The 24154-nt window shown below is 42.7% G+C and overlaps 1 protein-coding gene across 12 annotated transcripts in view; it reads right to left on the reverse strand.

The window, feature by feature from the left end:
• RIMBP2 (RIMS binding protein 2) overlaps positions 1 to 24154 on the reverse strand; it is a 322878-nt gene that overhangs the window by 3944 nt on the left and 294780 nt on the right. For 6 of the 12 annotated variants that reach the window (XM_030821685.1, XM_030821683.1, XM_030821679.1 and 3 more), the window contains 6 exons: positions 21714 to 21895; positions 20152 to 20320; positions 15603 to 15706; positions 14046 to 14117; positions 7113 to 7247; positions 3600 to 5018 (listed from right to left, as the gene is read on the reverse strand). In XM_030821685.1, the coding sequence (XP_030677545.1) occupies positions 4830 to 5018; positions 7113 to 7247; positions 14046 to 14117; positions 15603 to 15706; positions 20152 to 20320; positions 21714 to 21895 (851 nt within the window). In that variant the 3' untranslated portion in view covers positions 3600 to 4829. Of the gene's footprint in view, positions 1 to 3599; positions 6601 to 7112; positions 7248 to 14045; positions 14118 to 15602; positions 15707 to 20151; positions 20321 to 21713; positions 21896 to 24154 lie in introns of those variants that run through there. The other 6 variants (XR_004032097.1, XM_030821686.1, XM_030821689.1 and 3 more) reach the window with 5 other exon arrangements.

A 24154-nucleotide genomic window follows, 5' to 3' on the forward strand; every position in this document is an offset into this window, starting at 1 on the left:
AGACACCAGCTGTGGTAGATGAGGCCAAGCGAGCAGAGAGGGTCTGAGTGTCAGAGAAAATGGAGAAGGGCCAGAGAGGGGTGAGGACGCAGACAGGCCACCTGTGACACCCATGGGGCATGCATAAGGGGTCCTTGCACCTCAACAGAAATGCTGCTCCTGATGGGGGCCTGTGACCATGAGAGCCTTTCCCCCAGTCACCGTCCTCACATGCGTGCATCAGTGACCTGGTGAATATCCAATGTGATGACCCACTCACTGTCATCACGTGTGTGCGTCAGTTACCTGGTGAATACTGAATGTTGTGATGACCCAGTGACCGTCATCACGTGTGTCCGTCAGTTACCTGGTAAATACTGAATGTTGTGATGACCCAGTCACTGTCATCACGTGTGTGCGTCAGTTACCTGGTAAATACTGAATGTTGTGATGACCCAGTGACCGTCATCACGTGTGTCCGTCAGTTACCTGGTGAATATTCAATGTGATGACCCAGTGACCGTCATCACGTGTGTCCGTCAGTTACCTGGTGAATATTCAATGTGATGACCCAGTCACCGTCATCACGTGTCCGTCAGTTACCTGGTGAATATTCAATGTGATGACCCAGTCACCGTCATCACGTGTCCGTCAGTTACCTGGTGAATATCAGTGTGATGACCCAGTCACCGTCATCACGTGTGTCCGTCAGTTACCTGGTGAATATTCAATGTGATGACCCAGTCACCGTCATCACGTGTCCGTCAGTTACCTGGTGAATACTGAATGTTGTGATGACCCAGTCACCGTCATCACGTGTGTGCGTCAGTTACCTGGTGAATACTGAATGTTGTAATGACCCAGTCACCGTCATCACGTGTCGTCAGTTACCTGGTGAATACTGAATGTTGTGATGACCCAGTCACCGTCATCACGTGTGTGCGTCAGTTACCTGGTGAATACTGAATGTTGTAATGACCCAGTCACCATCATCACGTGTGTGCGTCAGTTACCTGGTGAATACTGAATGTTGTGATGACCCGGTCACCGTCCTCACGGGTGTGTGTGTCAGTTACCTGGTGAATATTGAATCCTGTGATGAATAGCTATCATTTCATTAGACCACTATTGGATTTTTTTGTGAATTTACCACTTTTCACTATTATAATAATGTGACACATTTCTTAGTTCTTAAATCCTCGCCTAGATATCTCTTTTCAGTTGGATTCCTAGAAATGAGATTCAGTGAAAGGACATAAACACACACTTTCAAGGCTTTAGAAAGTTCACTTGGCCAAGTGCGTAAGACACACGATAAGAGACTGCAGCCCCCACGGCAGGAGCCCCCATCCTCCCCACTATCAGCGGTTTCACGTTTGGCTTTTGGGTAACTTTGGAGCAGAAAAATTTTGCATTATTAGTTTTTATTTCTTCAGCTGGTGAAGTTGGGCATTTTGTGTTTGCTGTATTTTACAGATTCCTTATTGACGTCTTTGGGGTGAGGTTCTAAAGGTAGAGAAGGCCCCTCCCATGCATGTGGGTGGAAAGCCTGAACCTGCGCCTTCCCAGCACTCTCTCTGCATAGCTCCTCCTGCTCCCTGGAGTATTTCCACATAGGGTCAGTTTTCTTTCGCATTCTTATATTAATTTCACTTTGACACTTGATTCATCCTTTTTTAGAGACTTCGGTTATTGTTGTTCTACCATAAGCTCTGTATACTGTTTGGTAGTCTCAGCCATCGGTTCTCTGTGATGAGAGGGGCTGCAGGAAGAGGCTGCGCCAGCTGGCACCACCAGGGCCCGAAGTCCAGCTGCAACAGTGAGCTTGCACGCGGAGGTGCACGGAGCCAGCCAGGGGATAGCTAGGTATTTTTTCTTTACCCATATGAAAGAGCACTTCACATAAAATGGTTTTCTTTTCGAAATTAAAAACGTTTAGAAGTATATCTCTTTTCTTTTAATATGAATGAGGCTTTCAGTGTAGTTTTCTTCCTTTTGCAAAAGCTTCCAATATACCTGCATCTGCAAACGAGCTTTATTTCGCAGGACTTTTCCCAAGAACCCATTTCATCACGGCCAGACTGCCGTTACCTCGGAGCCACGGAAAAAAGTACCGTAGACATTTCTGGAAAGTTGGGGCTTTTTGCATTTTTTTTTTTTGAGGGCAGCTTTAAATAATTTTCAAGAATAAGAAAATACAGTAAAGCTCACTTGGCAGAACACAGGAGTTTTGTGTTCTAGTTTAAGCAGATAGTTTATTTGAAAAGCGTTAGCAAGAGAATAGAAAAATGTTTATGTGAATGAGAACTGCAAAACAAAATTTGGCGAAAGTTTCTCATTTTGAATATACATAGGAAAGTCATAACAGAAAATAAAATTAAGAATTTAGGCATAGTTGTTGGTTCTATGAAAATTGTGCCTTTACAGGTCAGGATGAGAATGGGAAGGTCATTCTGAATCAAAAGAACCACTTGTTTCTTTGGCGGGGGAGGGGGAGCAGCAGAGGCAAATGGATGGTAACGTGGGGAGGCGCTCATGGGTCGGGCTGCACCCACTTAGAAGCAGCAGGAGGAAGGGTTGGAGCCATTTAACTGCAAGAGGAAATGGTTTCTGTTCTTTGAGTACTCTGTACAGTTTGGGCTTCGACTTTTAGACTAACCTGTGAAGACAAAATTACACTCACACTGGTAATGGAGAGCTTCCTAACTAACTTGTCTGGTACAATTTTCGGTCATAAAACAAATGCAAAACATGGTTTTTCGCTTATCACCAGAAAAGGGAGATTGCTGAAGTGACTCTCAGCTCAGTCTGGGAGGGACTTGGGGCTGGAATGAGTAATTAAATGTGACTTAAGCACTTTCTTGTCCTCAGGGTGGGTGCTTTGGTTTTAGGAAAATTGTACGTACTTATACATAGTTATAAAATAGGGGGGAAGAAAAGCTAAGACCAGCTCATTATTACTTCAGGTTTGCCTACATTTTCATACTTTGGGAAATTGGTAAATATTTTCAAAAGATCTAGAGAAACATTAGTTCTGGATTTTTTGTTAGCAACTCTTCAACTTTTCCTATAAATACGGTAGGTAAAGACATTATGGTAGCAATTATGAGATCAATAATAGGTTCATGAAATTATGTACTTGAACTGTATTTTCATCTTGCCGTAAGTGTGTTGGTTTTACCTCTTACTTTGAAAAGACATCTGGTTACTTGGAGAATTCTAAGATAGATAAGGCTTTTAGGAAAATTCTGTATATTTGGGAAGTTGTTATATTTTGTTGTATTATGTTGCTGTAGCTGTTCATTAATTTCATGTGAATTCTAAAGCTGCCAGAGGGAATTAATTAACAGTTTGTGTTTTTGAATTCATCCTGGTAGTGCTTGTACTGACTCTGTGTGAATGACCTTTCGTTTGTCACTGACTGGACTGTTACCGGTAGTACGAGAGTGTCACAACATTGTCAATGGCTCCCAAAACATAGACCAAATTATTTTTGGAAAAAAAAATAATACTCCCAGAAACAGTAAGGTTATGGTGCTTTTTGTACACATGAGAGAAAGGAGTTCAGTTATCATCTCGGTACGATAAAATGTTTAAAACAAAGAGAATAAACAGTGTTGTATAAAATAACAAATTTTATTTCTAGAAAATATTTTACACTAACTGTGCACATGCACACACCCACACAGAGCTTAACCACACATGGATTTCCTTTAATAAATCTACCACATACTATTATATTACAATATATAATTAATAGAGTTTTTGAAGACACAGTGGGGAAAGCTTTGTCATTCATTTATAAACCGTCCATAAATTACAAAAGAAAGGCAGTCTGAAAAGTATGTATAAAGAGTAAAAACAATTTACAAGTGGACAAGAATTACAAAAGAGTAACCATCAAATACATCTGCCAGCAACTTTGTAAGTAAGTCTTTTGTTCAAATGCCAATGATGAAGATGGGTATGGACTCATTTGGAGCAGATTTAAATTGAGTCTGGTTTTGGTGTGGCTTATGCATTATGTGGATTACTTGTGTGCCATTCATTGCTGTGTATTTGGGTATGGCATTTTGACAACGAAAGTAACAGAAAACCATATGCCACAGAATAGAACATTAAAAGCAATGAAGATTATCGGCTTTCTGGAAGGTTGGAGTACTGGTGCTTTACCAAACAAAGTTACTTTCTCTCCTTTTCTCTTTTTTGAATGATTGAGTAAACATTTTCTGTGTGTAGCCTGGCTGGCTTCGAAAGACTGAAACTAGTATCTTAAAATGCACAGGCTGTACAACTTGATCTCGAACCACTGTCAGTGAGGATGAAGACCACTGAATGCACGACACATACAAAGTATACACTGTGTTTTTATTAGACAGTACAAATCATTGTGCATTTATAAGGCAGAACATCAAGGCGAATTAAACTAGGAATTTCAAGACCAGAGTCAAAGTGAAAGTTATGCATTATGAGGCAAGCATTTTGAGAAGGGAGAAAGGTTGAAAATCATTCCTTTAAGGGCAGATGACAAATGCACAAAGACTGGAATTACAGGTAGGGAGGGAGCTACAGGTGATAGCTATGCACCCCTGTTTGTTAATAAGACGTCCCCTCCCACCTCCCAAATCAGAGCGTGGACAATGAGAGCAGACTGCCAGCGGTGACAGAGAGCAACCGCTCCTCTTTGTTCTCGCGGTTGGTTTAAAGTGGATGGTAGTGCAAAAGTGCATTTCTCTACTGGTGTCAGGGGAGAAGATTGGGTTTTTTTAGGAAGTACTTGAGTCATGAAAGCCCTAGTTTGGAATTAAAGAAAATTACATAGATTTGGCAGTTGTCCGGAAGCACATGAATCATTTCACTGCACCCAGCTTTTTCAGCAGTTTCTTGCCTTTGGAAAGCAGCCCCTTTTTCTTTCTCGAGGACATTTCCCTGCCTCTCCCAGGACTACCAGAACCCATAGATGACGTAGGTGACCCCGAATGGAGATGGACTGTGGGGGATGGAGCTCTCCTTGCTGTACCTGAACCCTCAGGAGGAACCTAGTAGGTACAGTGTTACAGTTTATTGAGTGTGTGAGCGCCAACAACAGAATTCACTCGGTAACATCGTACTGTCCCCGTTTCCCACCAGGAAAGGTCAAGGGGGTTCATTTGTTCTTTCAGCTGTTAAAGTATGCCATGAGAAGCAAAGGTCCTCTCCCACAGCACGCCAGAGAGAGGGCCCAGACATAAATGTGTGGGTTCCGTTTCTCTGTCTCGAGGGAGTGCGGGGTGGCCGTTGCTTTGGCAAAGCTAAGGCAGGTAATAATTCACTTGATAAATGAAGACTAAGGGCAGGGGAGACATTATTTGTAATTAGGTTGATAGTAAAGTTGGCCGAGTACCCATCAGTCATCTTAAAAAGCGAAAGTTCATAAAGGGAATTTTGTTGTATTTGAAACTATTTGGTTATATAAAATCCTGATGTTGTTAAAGTGCATTCCTGGGTTGGTTAGTATACTATAGAAATATTGGAGATGGCACACTGGTTGAAAGAAAAAAAAAAAAACTAAAATGAACCTTAATTATAATCAAAGAAAGCTTAAAGGCCCTTAGTGGATGCTTGCGTTATTTCCAAATAATGGAACATGAATCTTCCTCAGTAGATAGCACATGGTAGTATTTCAATATATGTTAAGCGCTTAATAGTGCTTCAGAGGGGCAGACTTTTACTCTAATACGCTGCAGGACGACTTTACCTCGCTTCCTTTTACAGCTAAGTATGTGCCTGAGTTGACAGCAGCAGCATTCCTCTGGCCCTACCTCTCCAGAGCAGCTCTTGCCATGTGAGTGTTCAGTATAAGCCAAGGGGCTTCAAGCTTGCTTGGATTTAAAATCAAGGTCTAATTCTAATGGAAAACAGCTAGTAAAGCATCCCAAAGTACACCTGAAGATACCATCTATTCCGTCTAATGCGATCATTTGAGCTGCGTGCTTCATCAACTTAGTATTGCATTGGTATGCCAACAACAAATCCGTGTTGCAGCAACTTCTCTCACAGGATGGTTGTGCTTTGAGGAGGAGCATAGCTCTCTCATAAGGTAGAGGCATGGTTACTTAAGGAAAACACGTTCTGGCCGTTCGAGCCAGTGTTCAGAGCCAACACTCGATCACCTACGTTCACTACTCATCTGCTTGACCTTGGGTTGAGTTTCTAAAGTAAAACTTCCTATAGTAAACATGTTTGTTAGGTTGTGCTTTTTCCAAGAGTGGCTAACAATGCAATATGCAGCTCTCTCTATGTAAACACACAGTTAGCTTGTTAAGAAATATGTTCCCAATGTTGGCCTTTCAAATATTCTTAATGCAAATAGTAGGAAATGATTATTAAAGATGATTTGCTTCACTATAAATTCAGTTGCTTTACAACTGAGACCAAGTAATATTCTAATTATTTAGGTCCAATAGTTTTTTGAGACATATTTCTTTTTATCTTTTTTTTTTAACCCCACAATGAAGCCTTAAGTCTACCACATTGGCCCGTTTAAGGTAGCTTAAGTTGGTATCTTTATCGGTATCTTCAGTTGCTCACTTACGTGAAGGCTACATTGCCTGATTAAGGTGTGAAATGAACACTCTTCTTCTGTTTCCAAGCAGATGAGCAAAGAAATAAAAATATATATATAAAAATATAATATATAAAAACTTGCAGTGATGAAATAAAATAAAAATGAGATACTAAACATGAATGTAGTCTAATAGTTAAATATGCTTGAGAAGCCCTGGGATCCTTGTGAAGAGACTGAAATCCTAACAGAGGGCAAACAACCTCCATTGCCCACCAAATCTGAAGAGGAGCCATCCCCTTTTCACTCTTGATCAAACTGAAATGTGTTTCTATAATGTAGGATGGGACATTTCTTTGTGAGTAAAGGCAGATTGATTTGATTTATTAGAATTGAAAGGGTCATTTTTTTGTAAAACAAGATTTAGAATTAAGAATTTTTAGGCACAACTCCCATGGAAGGGCAGAGAAAAAAAAATCAGGGTATATGCTTTTCGGCCCAAGATATAAAAATATCAGTGCAAAGATTGTATTAGACCACATATGGCAGAACGGGACAGAGATTAAAAAGGCTAAATAGGTTTGCTTACCCTTTTTGCCTTTGAGCGCACTGGTGTATCTTGAGAGTAGTGGGATGGAGCATCAGAAAGATAGACTTCTACGTCGTCAGGCACTTCTTCCAAGAAGTTTGAGGGCACAAGGCCTTTCTGCCCATTCAGCTCCCCCTAAAACACCAGGGGTGAGGCAGAAGAACTATTTATTTTTCTAGAAACCCACATCTTGCTTTAGCTAAAAGAATACAGCTCAGAGTACAAGTACATGGTAAGTTTATTCTGGTTCAAAAGTGGCAGGACTTGAAAGGACTCTAAATCAGGGTTTCCAAATTTTCCTCAGCAACATGCAGAGTCCTAAGCCCCTTTCCTGGGGTCTTGATTTCGCCTGTTCATTGGGGAGCTGAGGAATCTGCCTTTTGGCCAAAGAGTCCCTGGGATTCTTAGGATCAGGCTTCTGAAGGAAACACTCCTTGGCAGATCTCGTTTAGTGGTTCTCGGGCCTGGCTGATCTGAGGCACTAGGGAGCTGCTAAAAACACCATCGCTCAGCACACCAGCCCAGACCAATGATGGACACCTTCAGAGGGTAGGGACCCGGTGGTCCAGCCCAGACCAATGATGGACACCTTCAGAGGGTACGGACCCGGTGGTCCAGCCCAGACCAATGACGGACACCTTCAGAGGGTAAGGACCTGGTGGTCCTGACATGGCGGCAAGCTTGAGAGCTACTGATCTACTCAGCCTTAAGATTGTCCTCCCTCTTAGTCATGGACACGTTCTTATCGTAAACATTCAAACAATATGGAGAAAATGAAAGTGTCTGTTGATACCTCCTCAGACATTACTGCTTCAGGTTGGTATATATCCTTCCAGATCTTTCTACTCATTTACATATCTATGCCTTGTCTAAAGTCGAGATCCATAAGTCCATCTGCCTACTGGTCATCTGCACCAAGTGGCTCACAGGACCACCACGTCACTTCTTCCCCAAACTCATCTACCCCTAAAGTGCCTAAACCAAGTTCAAAATTGGCTGGCTCTGGGCAACACAGAATCCTGTTTCTCTGTTTATATGGTCTAGGAAATGACATAAAGAGCCTACTACATCAAAACACCTGTGCAGTGAAGGACACAGCAGAGTGATGAGCACCTGTGGAATGGGAGAAAATGTCTGCAAGTCATCTATCTGCTAAGGGGTTAATATCCAGAATACATAAGGAACATCAAAAAACCCAATTAAAGACGTTTCTCCAAAAATGAGATTCAGGTGGCCAACAGGCACATGAAAAGATGCCAGTCACCACGAATCTCCAGGGAAATGCAATTCAAAACCATGTAGTACCACCTCACGTGACTATCAAAAACAAAATGGAAAAAACAGGTACCGGTGAAGATATGAAGAAACGAATACTGGTGCACTTTTGGTGGGAAGGTGAGATGGTACAGCTGCTATTGAAAACAAGATGGCAGTTTTGCAAGATGGAAAGAGTTCTGTAGACAGATGGTGGTGATTGTTTGCACAATGTAAACGTACTTAACACTACTGAACTATATACTTAAAAATGATTTTAGATCTTTTTTCAATTGAGACAGAGGCTCACTCTATCACCCAGGCTGAAGCGCAGTAGCGTGATCTCGGCTCACTGCCACCTCCACCTCCCAGGTTCAAGCAATTCTCCCACCTCAGCCTCCCAAGTAGCTGGAATTACAGGCACACGCCACCATGCCCAGCTAATTTTTGTATTTTTAGTAGAGACAGGGTTTCGCCGTGTTGGCCAAGCTGGTCTTGAACTCCTGACCTCAGGTGATCCGCCCACCTCAGCCTTCCAAAGTGCTGGGATTACACACTGAGGCACTATACCTGGCCAATTTTAGATAAATTTTATGTAGATTTTATCACAAAAATTAATTGGAAGAGGCAGCCCCACATACTTCCTGCATCTTCCTGTTCAGCAACCCTGCCAGGTGCACACTCACTGCCCTGCCCCGCCCCACTCTTCTGTTTGGACCTTGAAGGTCCAACTCTTATTTACCTGTGACTGCCCTGGGCCTTCTCTCTCCAGCTCCATTATTAGCTTATTTTTCTCTGTTGACCTTACAGACTATTTCTAGGCCACCTATCCTTTTTACTGTGCATGTGCCCCTGGCGATTTCTTCCTATCAAGGGTTTTTAATGACATCTAAACACAAAGACACTCAAAAGTTATAACCAGTCAAGTCCCCCCTCATTAGGTCCAACAGAGATTCTCCTCCAGCCTTAGAAAAGATTCTTCCTTTGGCTGAGCACCAGATGGAGTAGTTGGCTTATATTTGGGGACTGTGTTCTGTGAACACACACAGCGATATACACACAACTCCACTGGTGTCATGCTCACACCACAAGAGGTGTGTGTACACCAACCTTCAGAGGCTCCTGTAGAGCCAGGCCTCCAGGCCAGCCCCTGCTCTGGCTGAGTAGAATGTGGGTGGAACTGCCTGCACTGGTTACTGCTCTTGTTCTTTTGGGCTGAACACACATAGCCCTAGTAAAATCCACGTCAGAACGTACATGTGCCACATCACTCCCTTCCCCATGTCTGATGCCTCTACCACTGTGTGCTACTGCGTCCGAAGTGACAACGGGAACTGCTTGCGGTGTGAATACTGCTTTGGCTTAAGTTCCATTCTGTTTGGAGAAGCTCAGAGGTCCTGTTCATAGCCCTCAAGCTCAAGAGTTTCTAAGTCAGGTTTTCCATTCAACATTGTTCTTATCCTTGTGTTCTCAAGGGCACCCTAGGTCAGAATCTAAGGCTCCCCTGGACGACATTCTCTGTCCCTCTGACTGACAGTCTGAACGCTGGATAAGATCGTCTTGAGTCGGCCTCTTGTCTGCCTTCCCCTGGTACTGACGTATTTCGGGCCATGTTTCCTGCCTGGATGGTTCCATATAACATATTACCCAGCCTCCTGGACCCACTCCCATCCCCCCTCAAAAGTGTACCATCAAAACCCTTTACAGAATAACTTTCTCTAAAAAAATTTCACCTTGACCTTTCCCTCCTTAGTCCCTCCGTAATCTGATCTCTGCTTCTCTCCTACACCTCATTTCCCACCACTTCTCGATTTGAGGCCAAACAGTAACTACCTGGAGGCCTAATGTCCAGACGGAATGGGAATAGGCTGAAAGGCAGAAAACACCAAAATGGATTCCCTCCCAGTTTTCTCTGTGCCCCAGTCAGGGAGACGTCCATTCGTGTTGGCATACTTCTCTGGATTATCTCCCGTACCTTAGTATGCCACGTGATGGCTTGCTTTTGACATAGGAAGGTACAGGATTTAAGGTTTCAGACACCAAGATGCTGGGCTATAGCAAGAACAGCACGTGCTTTAAAATATGGTGGGGTCTTAGAAGTCTTCAGTGACTTAATGGGGGCTGATGTAGGCCAGGCGCGGTGGCTCAAGCCTGTAATCCCAGCATTTTGGGAGGCCGAGGCGGGCGGATCACAAGGTCAGGAGATCAAGACCATCCTGGCTAACACGGTGAAACCCCGTCTCTACTAAAAATACAAAAAATTAGCCGGGCGTGGTGGTGGGCACCCGTAGTCCCAGCTACTCGGAGAGGCTGAGCCAGGAGAATGGCGTGAACCCGGGAGGCGGAGCTTGCAGTGAGCCGAGATCGCGCCACTGCACTCCAGCCTGGGGGACAGAGCAAGACTCCGTCTCAAAAAAAAAAAAAAAAAAAATGGGGGCTGATGTAAATTATGAAATAGCAAAAGGAGGAAAAGGCCAGGGAGGACAGCAGGGGTCCCTCGGGGGCCCCTGCTCACGCTTGTTTTATTGATATGGGATATAGCAGAACAGAGAAATAGGAGGGTGATACTACAATATTAGGACCGGTGGGGTATTTGAGTACACTCTCTCGAGATGTTTAAGGTTACAGATATCAGAAAACAAAGTTTCAAGAAATTTAAGATTTTTGGTGTCAAATTAGGTGTCCCCTGTCATTGTTTATCAAATAAGAAATACTTAAATGAACTGGGCAGTCCGCTCAGTGAACATGACCAGCAAAATCATTCTAAAACCATTTGGAGTGGTAAATAAAAAGAAGCATACGTTTAGTATTAATTTAGATCTGATTCCCACTATAATATAAAAACTTAGGCAAGACTACTCAAGAAACTGAGAAGATAAAACATAACTGAGGAATAGAAACATGCAGACAAGTTAGAAAAATCTCAAATTCCAAGAAAGCACCATGCTCATTGTTTCTACATGTGAAAATCTAAATGAAAAGTACATTCCTCTAAAAATATGTAGATTGTTAAAAATTGATAAGATAACCATTTAAGCAAATAAAAACTTTTGTGCAACTGCAGTCTAAAAAGATACTGAACCTAAAGGATCTTTGGGCAGATTCTAATAACCTTCAAATAATAGTAATTCCTGTGTCACTTAATCTGCTCCAAAGCATAGAAAAAGGTTGAAATTTTCTTAGTTTATTTGGTAATTCTAGCATAATCCTGATATCAAAAGCTACAACAAAGGTATTCCAAAGAATACAGATTATTATTTCTGGAATATAATTTCTGAATAAAATATTAGCATATCAACTTCCAGTGCCTTAAAAATATTATATATGATGGCTAGTAATTTACTGATGAAAAATGAACAAAGCAAACTAAAACCTTCTTAGCATTAGAAAGGATACTTTCTCCACATTATAAAGACCATCTATCTTTATTGATAGTCTAACCTACATGTAACAGTGTAAAATATTAGTGGTATTCCTACTAAAATACATAACAAGTCACAGATTTCCTTATCTCTGTTATTCAGAATTGTTCTAAGTGATTAGTAAGGCAATTAAAAATGATGACAAATTCTAAATATTGGTGAAGAGGAGGCAAAATTATGACAATCTGGGGGAGCCCAAGGGAATCGGTTGATAACAGAAATAAATGCATTCAGAAAAATGATTTGTGGGGGACATGTACACACACACACACACACACACACACACACACACACTTTTCCAACATGTTTTCTAAATAACCAGTGGAATATATACTAGGGGGAAAAATCATTCACAATCGCAATAAGATCTGTATAATTCCTTTTTGTTTGTTTTTGAGACAGAGTCTCACTCTGTCACCCAGGCTGGGGTGCAATGGCATGATCTCAGCTCACCGCAAGCTCCACCTCCTGGGCTCAAGCAATTCTCCTGCCTCAGCCTCCAAAGTAGCTGGGATGACAGGCGCCTGCCACCACACATGGCTAATTCTTTTGTATTTTTCGTAGAAACGGGGTTTCACCATGTTGGCCAGGCTGATATCGAACGCCTGACCTCAGGTGATCAGCACGCCTCGGCCTCCACATGAGTCACCGTGCCCAGCCATTGGATCTATATAGTTCCTAGGAGTAAACTTAAGATATATAAAGGATGCATAAGAATAAATCTATGAATCTTTTCTGACAGAAGAAAGGAAAAACTTTTTAAAAGGAGGCACACGCTATGTCAGCATTGAAAGACAATATTATGTCTATTTCTTCCAAAAGCTAAATGTACCTCTAAACAAAAAATTATAGGTTTGTTGTGGAGGTGGGACTCTTTACAAAATGATCCCTCCCAAATATAAAAATGCATTATAAAAATACAATAATTAAGACAGCATGGAGTAGTGTTAAAGTCCATAAATACTCTAAGTATTAAATTCCCATTTACACTTTAATTTTAAAACCTATTACATTTTTTATTATTAAAAAATGATTTTTTTAAAGTAGGGAAAGTGCAGATTATTTAGTAAATGTCTTGAGACATTAGTTCTCATAGTTAGGAAAACATGGTAGATACTTGAGATTTACATGTGGAACGTGAAACTATAAAATTGAAACAAAATGAGGTGATTATTTCTATCACCTTGAAGGACCTTTTAGGCAGAAACATTTGACCACATGCAAACGTGAAATTCATCCTTAATAAACAACAAAAATGGAGAAACAAACACACACACACAAAGTTAAAAGGCAGAGGTTGAGCTGGAAAGAACTATTTGAAACACATGTGACAAAGTATGAATATCCTCACCAAGGGCTGAACTCTTAAAAATCAGAAACCAGGCAGAGGAGAGAGCCTGGGAATTCCACACATGCCTGTGGCTGTAGCATCTGTTTGACTCAAAGAGAAACCTACTGTCTAGGATGTCATCATGTCTTGCCCATTCTGATAAAGGCGGTGGGGGAGCAGGTGGAAACACATGTGCAAGATGGGGACCCCCACTGGGCTCTGCGCAGGGTCCTAAGTGGCCCTGTGGGCTTCTGGTCAGGGAGGGGCAGCTACTTTCGCAAAGATGCCCCAGCTGCAGAAACTCTGAGATGACCCCACCCCATTCCCTCCCTTCTTTGCCCCAGGGAGTATTCGAGACATGCTCCAGGGGAACAGAAAACGAAGGAGGGTGGCTCTGAGGTCCCTGCTGGGAATCACCAGCAGCAAGAGGTGGGTGGGGTGGGGGTAAGGGGAGGTTCCGTGCTGCTAACAGCAGTTGGCTTTAGATAAATGGTACGGGAGAAGTCCTAAAATCTGTGGGGTTTTATTTTTGTATTTTTTGTTGTTTATTTATATTTCTTCCTTTTCCTAAAATTTATTTTTGACCTATACAGTAAGTAATCTAGAAACTTAAATTGTTTTGTAAATGCCTGGTTGGCAGCAATTTAAAAAATAAGAATATGAATGTATTTGTTTTGTTTACAGTGCATATACATTGAAAACACTAGTGTTAGCAAGGAAGAAACAATTTCACGGTCCCAACTTTCTAGATTATCTATAACTCAGCAAAGTTCTATAACTCAGCCAATTAAGCAAAGCTATCAGCAGCCATATGAAGTTCATGCCCAATTTTAAGAGAAGGAACAGACTAGCAAAACAAAACACACAAAATAAATGAAAAAGAATACAAAAAATCAAATGGTACTTCTTGATATTTCAAAAACTTACATAATAAAATCCATCTTCATCAATTTCACCAAAAACTGTAATAATATCTCCTGTGCAAAATGTAAGTTCAGCCTGTGGAGATAAAACATAAAATTAATAGCATTTTTCTATACAACAGTAGTAGTTTTTTAAAAATAAGTTCTCTATGCTTTCCCTATTTGAGAATTTCTGGTATTAATCTACTCTTTCAGTCAAATAAAGGTAGAAGCTAATGAATGGCTCTGTCCACAGTCTTCTAGAAAGTAAGGACAAACCAAGATAATGTCCACCTAAAAGAAAAATGCTGCAGTGCTTTGATTTTAGCCAAAATTCAAGATTATGATGATGTTCTACGGGTAATACATTTTTAAAGCTAGTGAAATAGTTACTTGTAAAAACCTGGAATATCAGGGCAATGTTCTCTGCAGTATAAGGACCATTACGTAAATATCCTTTCACTGAGTATTTTAAAACCTACTCAATTATTAATGAAACATCTATTTATTTATTGAGACAGAATCTCACTGTGTTGCCCAGGCTGAAGTGCAGTGGTGCAACCTCGGCTCACTGCAACCTCTGCCTCTCGGGTTCAAGCGATTCTCCTGCCTCAGCCTCCTGAGCAGCTGGGACTACAGGTGTGTGCCACCAAGCCTGGTTAATTTTTATATTTTTTATAGAGATGGAGTTTTGCCATGTTGCCCAGGCTGGTCTTGAACTCTTGATCTCAAGCAATCTGCCCACCTCCCAAAGTGCTGGGATTACAGGCGTGAGCCACCGCACCCAGCCTAAACATCTCTTTATTCAGTGTCTACGCTGGGCCGGGCTGCAGCCCCAAGGCAGGCGGTGTCAAACACACCCCACTGCCCTCAGGGGTCCAACTGACCCAGCACATTTCAGTTCCCAGTCACCCAGCAGAACATGGAAACAGAAATCTAGACGATATTCACAACCAAACACATTTTCTTTCTAAATGTCAAAATGAGGGAATATAGTTGGCGAGCCAGTGGCTTGTCAGAGCGAAGTACTGTGTAACATGGGTTCACATACATCTTGTCATCTCAGCTAGTAGCTGCAGAGACTGGAGCCCCCATCTCTCATTTCTGAAGGCAGTGGTTTCAGCCTTCAAGGCACCAGGCATGCCAAGCTGTGCCGGGCGACGCAACCTCACCTATCACTGCTTTCCTCTCTACTGTTCTGTTCTGTGTGTGGGGCCTGACTGCTTTGCTTTTGTTTGCTGACCACATGTGATGGGCTTTTATTTCTCTCCTAAAGATGGCCCTCAGGTGGCATCACCATTAGATGTGGATGACAGATTGCTCTTTCTGTCGTGGCACAGGAAAATCTGGGCCATAGGGACAGGGCTTGTCAGGGGCTGGCCGTGTCCGTAGGAATCCCATGATTTCTCTCCTGCGTGGCCATGTCTGTATCAGCCACCCCTCGGGTTGGCAGCCCTTCCTACGGATGGTTCGGAGAGAAAGAATGGGAAGGTGAACACATGTGGCCTCGGTGTGGTGTACCATGAGGGAAGGGAAGGGTGTGGTTTTGTGTCCGTCGTGAAGTGCAGTGTTTGGCTGGTACCTCAACATCGACGTTGGGTGAGCTTTCTCTGGGGTCATAGTCATACAAGGCCACCATTCTCCGGGTCGATACTGAATGATGCCTGCCACTTCTCCTGCTTCTCTCTGTTCAAATCACGAGGGGAGAAGAAATCCATCATGAGGTTATTTCAAACTTAGCGGTGTTCCCCCTCCTTCCGTGTCACACATGGCCAATGCAGCCGAGACCTGGCACTGCTAACAGGGCCATGTGCTCCTGGGCACTCACATCAGCAAACGTCTCTACTTTGGGTCAGTCGTCTGGGACTCCATATTCTTATATTTTTGCTGCAGTGTGGTTTCTGCCCCTTAGACTAACATGAACATTTTCCTTCCTCCAGTCTGTCCATTAAACCAGTGAGACTCACATGAAGCACGGGGCTCTCAAACAGCAAATTTAGACGGCTTTGGCCAGCACGGGGAGGCCGTGGCTCTGGAGGCCCTGCACAGTGCACGGTTGTGACATTGCTCTGGGAAAGCCCCATAGACACAGTTTTAAAAGTGCCTGTTTGTGTAACTATGGTGGCGCTACAAAATCAAGTCATGCTCCCCTAAGTGGAGGCAAAACTAAGGCACTGTCCTCAGGAGAAGCACAAATGTAAAGAGGGATGCCTTCTCCACCCAGCCCAGTGGCTTCCCTCACGCTGCTTCCCTGGCATCCTTCCGTCATGGTTTAGCAGCAGCCATGGAGAAGAGCCCAGCTCTGCACAGTCGACTTACAGGTGCATTCCCACGGCCTGGCTCTGTCTCTGCCACAGATGGGGGCCTGGGCGTCATCCCAGTACACTCAGAAGCATAAGAAGGGGCTGCAGAGGAATTGCCCACACAGACAGCAGGTGAAAACTCTCAGGACGCAAGGAGGCCTCAGTGGAGAGCCGCAGAACCTGGCCCAACCACGAAACCCCTGTCAGACTGAAGGGGTGGGGCTGTGAAGGACTTGCCTCCTGGCGAAAGTTGGCATTTATGTGTTTCTTCTAAACACAGCCACTTTTTGCTTACATTTGATTTGGGGAATTCCAAACACACAGTTGAAAACTATCAAAGGCAAATATCTTAACCGCAACTAAAGTCAGCGATGTGGCTTTTCAGTGCTTTTCAGCAGGTACAGGGGCCAGCTCTGTAGCCCTGCAAAATTCCAGCGATTACACTCCCCTTGGGTTCTGGTTAGGATCCACTGCTGTAGCTTACAGGACGCACACACGCCTCTGTGCACGTGTCCTCTGCAGGACCTGTACATGTGTGTCTCCTTGCATTAGGACCTTATCCAGAGGTTAGTGGTTCTCAGCATTGTTCATGTTACAGGGAATGTTACAAGTATGACTTTTGAAAGGTGGCATAACAACATACATGTACTTCTCACTGAGGTCAAACTTACATACACTAAGGCTCACCCTTTCCAGCGTGCAGTACGTTACGTTGTGATAAGCACACACGGTCCAGAAACCCCACAACAATCAAGATATAGACCGGCCATGGTCCTCTGTAGTCACTTCAGCCCAGGTAATCACAGATCTGTTTCCTGTCCCAGACCTTGACCCTTTCCAGAATGTCACTGAAAGGGACTCACACAGAATGTAGCTTCTGAGACAGGCTTCTTTCATTTGGATGACGCTCTGAGATTCACCCCTGGCACTGGCTGTATCAGCAGTGGCTCTGTTCCATTGCTGAGTAGGCCCCATTGTGAGAGGTGCCTTCGTTCTATTACTCAGTCACCAGCTAAAAGCACCTGAGTTGTTTCCAGATTTTGATGACCGTTGGTCAAACCACTATTAACAAACATTCATGTACAGTTTTTTGTGTGTAAACATAAGTTTCCCTTTCTTTTGAGTAAGTGTATAAGAGGGAAGTTGTTGGATTGTAAGTGCACATATAACTTTATAAGAAACCAGCGAACTGTTTTGCAGAGCGGTGATGCCATTTTCCACTTTCACCAGCAGTGCAGAGGCCCACCTGGCACACTTTGTGCCCACACCTGCGATGGCCAGTCGTTTTAATCTTAGCCATTCTCAGTGTGTGTGCATTGGTTTCTCACAGTGGTTTTGTGTTTCACTGATGATGTTAAAGATCTTTTCATGTGCTTATTTGCCATCCACATATCATCTTTGGTGAAAGGTCATTTAAATATTTTATACATATTTTTATTGGGTTGTTTTCTTATTGATGAGTTTTGAAAGGTCTTTGTGTGTTCTGAATGCAAGTCCTTTTTCCAGTGGGTTTTACTTGCAAGTATTTTCTGCCAGCCTGTGGCGGTCTTTTTATTTTGCACTTTTTAAGTGCAGAGTATTTAATTTTGGTGAAGCCTAACATTGACTTTTTCCTTTTATGTATCATGTTTTAATGTCCTGTCAAAGAAATCGTTGCCTGATTATAATAAAGTTTTCTCCTGTGTTTTCTTTTGGAAATATTAGAGTCTTAATTTTTATACTTGAAAGTATGATCCATTTTTATTTAAGTTTTTAATATGGTGAGAGTGTGGGTTAAGATTCGTTTTTGGCATATGGATGTGCAGTAATGCCAGCACCAGGGATTGAAATGAGCATCCTTTCTCCGTTGAATTGCCTTTTTACCTTTATCCAAAATCAGTGGACTCCATATGTATTGGTCTGTTTCTGGACTTCATTCTGCCCCATTAATCTATGTTTCTATCCTTTCTCCAATACCACGTTGTCTCGATTAGCATACCTCTATAGTAGTAAGCTTGCAATTAGCTCATGTGAATCTTCCAACCTTCTTGTTCTTGTTAAAAATAGTTTTGGCTATTCTAGTTCCTTTGCCTCTCCATATACATTTTAGAATTAGCTTGTTGATTCTACATAACTCCCGGCACAGATTTCCAATGGTCTTGCACTGCATCTGTAGGCTAACTTGGGGCAGCTGACATAACAGTAAGTCCACGAATATGATCTCTCTGTCCATTTATTTAGGTATCTGATTTCTTTCCTCAGTGTTTTCTGATTTTCGGCATACAAATACTGCACGTGTTTTGTTAGATTTAATGCTAAGTAGTTCATGTTTTGTTGGGTCATTGTAAACGGCACTACTTTTAAAAATTTTAATTTCTAAATTTTCATTGCTCACAGATGGAAATACAACTGATTTTTGTATATTGACCTTGTATCTATCCATTGATGTTGCTACACTCCATTTGTTAGTTCTACGAACTTTTTTATCCTTTGAGATTCCTTGAGATTTTCTAAGTAGATTTCCATGTCATCTGTGAATAGAAAAGGTTGTATTCCTTCCTTTCCAGTCTGTACACCAGGTGTGACTTCCCCTCACCATGTTGCCCTGGTTATGACCTCCAGTCTGATGTGGAAAAGGAGTGGTGAGGGCCGATGTCCTTGTCTGTGCCTGGTCTTAGGCGGATCGCATTCAGCCTTTCACCATTAAGGAAGATAGTTTCTGGCAATGGTCGGGGGGCACATAGATATACCAGGCTAGGTTCCCTTGGCCATCCACATTTAGAAAAATAGGATAAAAAAAATTTAATCTAATTGATAATATAAATCGAGTTACCATTCCTTAACAGAAATTCTTGTATACTTTCTGGGTCTGTGGTGTACAGGGCCTGTGTTCTCTTTGAAACAGTCTTGCTCAACTTCGGGAAAGGAGATCTTAACAAAAGTGGGTAGAGGGGATAAAGGGCTCAAAGATCTTCGATATCATGGATTTAATGTGGGCGATATATTCACACTAAACCTCGACTATCAGATGTGGATTCTATCGTGAGACAATGCGTTTATTAATGCCAAAAAAGGTTGAAATGTTTTGATTTTGTGATTATCCTTAAAATTATGTATAGTCTTTGAAGCACTGAATTTTGTCTTTGAAGTCTGATTTAGAAGATAATCAAGTTTTGAAGTATTAAACCTTAAATATGAATGATATAAAACTGATATCTCTCTACAGCTTTTTAGAAAAAATAGAGGCTTTTTTTGTGACTATAGAAGCTTTTTTTAATGAGGACATTGTCATTGCACATGGAAAAAAAATTTTAAACTCATAAATGTAATGTTGCTTAAAAAATCACTGAAAATAGTTTTGCTGCATTCTCACTGGTGCTTGCAGACTGGCTTAAGATAAATGAAGGAGTTTCATAAACTAAAGAGAAAAAAGCTTGTGCCTCTTGGATAAGCAAAGGTCACCTAAAGAATGAAAGGCATAGCACTCCCCCGCTGAAATTTATTGTAGACAGGCTGATGTTCAAACCATATTACCCGAAAACAGCGAATCATGTGTTTTCTAGATGTGATAAATTTTTTGCAAGCAAGACTGTACTTTATCGCCCATTAGATCATCTGTATCTTCACACTTAGGTGTACCTGTGTCCCTAAAGCACACAGGAGACTACTGGAAGTCCTGGTTTGTAGGGTGGCTTTTGCCCAAGAAAAATCACTGGTCGACATTTACATGACTTTGGCATATTTAAATGATGCAATTCGGGGTCTCCTCATCATCGCCTGCCTCTCTGAGTGCCAGGTGTTTTGTGCGATAAAATGCACAGGGAAGGTCGAATAGGGGTTTGCACTTACCTATTTTCTCCACAGGTGTATTCAGAGGGAGAAAGCCCTGTCTAAGAAGCTGATCCATCATCTCCTCATCATCTGCTTGTATCTCAGAGACCATGTTACAAGGAATAAGGCCAAGCCGAGCACAGGTTTCCCCACGGTAGAATCCATCAGCATCTTTATCACCATAAACCTAGAGCCATGGGGGAAAATAAATCAAGCATTGTAATTGATTGGCTCAGAAATATAATAGTCCCACTGACGGTAAGTGAGTATAGTCGAAAATATATTTTAAATATAGTTTAAAGATACCATAAATCACCTGCATAGGTCACCCACATGTATGCTGTAGATGTGTACATGTAACCCTCGCTCTACGACTCTGACTCAAGAGCCAGTTTTTCATCTAGCGTTTGGACAACCTGCCATTCTTCTCATCAGGCAGGGTGTTTGCTTGGATGAATGCGTGTATTTAAATTCACGCACATTAAAAGGGTGCGTGATGAGAACCCGCTCTACTAAGAAGGACTAGGTAGGCTGCACAAAGTGGTGTTTCTGTCTGCCTGAAATGGGTTCCTACGTAACAAGATAGTGCCACATAGCAGGCATTCCAACCATTCTCAAATGCCAACTGTCAGGACCCTTGCTGAAACTGCAAACAGGGTTCAAGGCCCTCTTTCTTTCCCCTCTCCCACTGAACAGCACACTTTCTCTCATTTTCCCTACTTGAGACTCACAAGGCTCCTCTCCTCTCAGAAGGCTGGATCTCATGGCCTGTAATCCCAGCACTTTAGGAGGCCAAGGTGGGCAGATCACTTGAGGTCAGGAGTTTGGGACCAGCCTGGCTATCATGGTGAATCCCTGTCTCTACTGAAAATACAAAAAAATTTAGCTGGGTAAGATGGCACGCATCTGTGTTTCCAGCTACTCAGGAGGCTGAGGCAGGAGAATCACTTGAACCTGGGAAGCAGAGGTTGCAGTGAGCCGAGATGGTGCCACTGCACTCCAGCCTGGGTGACAGTGCAAGACTCTGTCTCAAAAAAATAAAAATAAAACAGACGTGGCTGGCTATCAAAGGGATAGCAAACGGCCTCCATCAGGCATGTTAAAGAACGAAGGCATGGAACTCCAGCCTCTAGCTGCTGATGCTCCCTTCTTCCCTTTTACCCTCCCTTTCCCTCTCCCTCCTTCCTCTCTTCCCTGCCTACCTGCTGACTGACAAGTGTTGTTTTAAAATTTGGAGCCTGTAGTATTTTTCTCAACAATGTAGGCCCTAATAGAATCTAGAGTTCACAGGACATATTTGGGTGTGTTTGTGTGCACACAAACCGGGCAGATGCTGGAGAAGGCACTCTGCAGAGGACAGGGCCCTGGCCAGCACAGCACCATGCCACCTCCTCCCATACCCGGCCGCCCGTGCCTCGCCCACAGCCTGCAGGAGAAGGTGGCTGACATGTCCTGCCCATGGCCTACAGGAGAAGGCCAGTGACTATCTCTAGGTCGATACCCTGTTACCCATCTCTGCCCCCATGACCCAGACCCGCCGCAGGGGCTGATGAAGCCGGCCCCAGGCAGCCATCCCACACCTTGATGATCTGGCCTTCTTTAAAGGGAAGCTCCTCCTCTGCAGCATCTGGGTTTGGGGACATGGTGAGCGGGTCGTAGTCAAAGAGAGCCACAAAGATCCGGGCCGGGAGCTCTTCGGCGCCAGGGTCAGTTTCCGACTCTTCATAGAAGTCTGGAGAAAGGCGGTCTCGCCCGTAATCGTCTGTGAGCAAGTGGGGGTGAAGAACAGAGCGGCAGTGAGCCTAACTGAGGAGCGCGCACAGGAAATGCAGCTTTGGAAAGCAGTGAGGATGGCAGCAGTTCCTTGGCTTTTGTCTTTTTTGTGTCTTAACATGTAGGCAGACATAGATCAGGAGGTCTAGGTCAGATGAATTGGAGAAGCACATAACTACAGCCACACTCTGTACCTGGCCACACTGCATGTGAAAGCACTGAGACGGGGCTGGGCCTCGGGGGTCTCCCCAGAGAGTACAGGCTGGGGCAGGAGCTGCGGCCGTGCCAGGGGCAGGATGGCCCATGCTGGGGAGCCTTCCCAGGACCCACACACTCTGCAAAATGGAAAGCTAAGCACAGCCCATGTTTAAAATACGTTTGTATGCTAGTCAAAGTCCATAGAGGTGACCAACTGTTCACTTAGGTAAATATGTAACTGGCAACAAACGCATCCTTATTACAGTGAATTAATAATTTCCTGGTGAATTGGGTTTCAACACCATATACCACCCAGCTTCTAAAAGTGGTTCTTTTGGACGAGAGGAAATGGATACATTCCTAGACACACACAACCTCCCAGGATTGAATCAGGAAGAAACTGAAACCCTGAATAGACCAATATTGATGAAATGAATTCGCTGCTGAATTCTACCAACATACAAAGAAGAGCTGGTACCAATTCTACTGAAGCTATTCCAAAAACTTGAGGAGGAAGGACTCCGCCCTAACTCATTCTATGAAGCCAACATCACCCTGACACCCAAATCTGACAGACACAACGAAAAGAGAAAACTACAGGCTAATATCCCTGATGAACACAGATGCAAAAATCCTCAATAAAATACTAGCAAACTGAATCCAGCAGCACATCAAAAAGACAATTCACCATGATCAAGTAGGCTTTATCCCCAAAATGCAGGATTGGTTCAACATATGCAAATCAATAAATATGATTCACCACATAAACAGAACTAAAACAAAAACCATATGATTATCTCAATAGTGCAGAAAAAGCTTGCAATAAAATCCAACATCCCTTCATGATTAAAAAAACCCTCAACAATCTAGGCATTGAAAGATGTACCTCAAAATAGTAAGAGGCATCTATGACAAACCCACAGCCAATATCATATTGAACAGGCAAAGGCTGGAAGCATTCACCTTAAGAACTGGAGCAAGGCAAGGATCCCTGCTCTCACCATTCCTGTTCAACACTGGAGTGCTAGCCAGAGCAATCAGGCAAGAGAAAGAAAGAAAAGGCATCCAAATAGGAAATAAGAAGTCAAATTATCTCTCTTCACTGATGATATGATTCCAAACCTAGAAAACCCTGAAGCCTCTGCTAAAAGGCTCCTAAACCAATAGACAATTTCAATAAAATTTCAGGATACAAAATCTATGTATAAAAATCAGTAGCATTTCTATACACCAATAAACTGTTCAAGCTGAGAACCAAATCAAGAATGCAATCCCATTGACAATAGCCACACACACACACACACACACGAAATATACAGAATACATCTAACCAAGACACATAGAATGTACCTAACCAAGGAGGTGAAAGATCTCTACAAGGAGAACTACAGAATACTGCTGAGAGAAGTCATAGATGACATGAATGCTAAAATATTCCATGCTCATGGGCTAGAAGAATAAATATCATTAAAGTAGCCATACTGCCCAATGCAACCTACAGATTCAATACTATTTCTATCAAACTTCCATCGTCATTTTATATAGGATTAGGAAAAACTACTCTAAAATTCATATGGAACCAAAAAAGAGCCCAAATAGCCGAAGTAGTCTTAAGCGAAAGGAACAAATCCGGAGGCATCACATTACCTGACTTCAAACTATACTATAAGGCTACAGTCACTATAACAGCATGGCACTGGTACAAAAACAGACACACAGACTAATGAAACAGAATAGAGAACCAGAAATAAAACCACATGCCTACAACCATCTGCTATTTGACAAAGCTGAGAAAAATAAGCAGTGGGGAAAGGACTCCCCATTCAATAAATGCTGCTGGGATAACTGGCTATCACATGCCGAAGATTGAAACTGGACTCCTACCTTTTACCATATACAAACATTAACTCAAGATAGATCAGAGATTTGAACATAAGACCTCAAACTATACAAATACTGCAAGAAAACCTAGGAAATACCATTCTGGACATCAGCCTTGGCAAAGAATTATGACTAAGACCACAAAAACAATTGCAACACAAACAAAAAT

The sequence above is a fragment of the Nomascus leucogenys genome, chromosome 10, assembly GCF_006542625.1.
Source record: "Nomascus leucogenys isolate Asia chromosome 10, Asia_NLE_v1, whole genome shotgun sequence".
NCBI classification, from domain to species: domain Eukaryota; kingdom Metazoa; phylum Chordata; class Mammalia; order Primates; family Hylobatidae; genus Nomascus; species Nomascus leucogenys.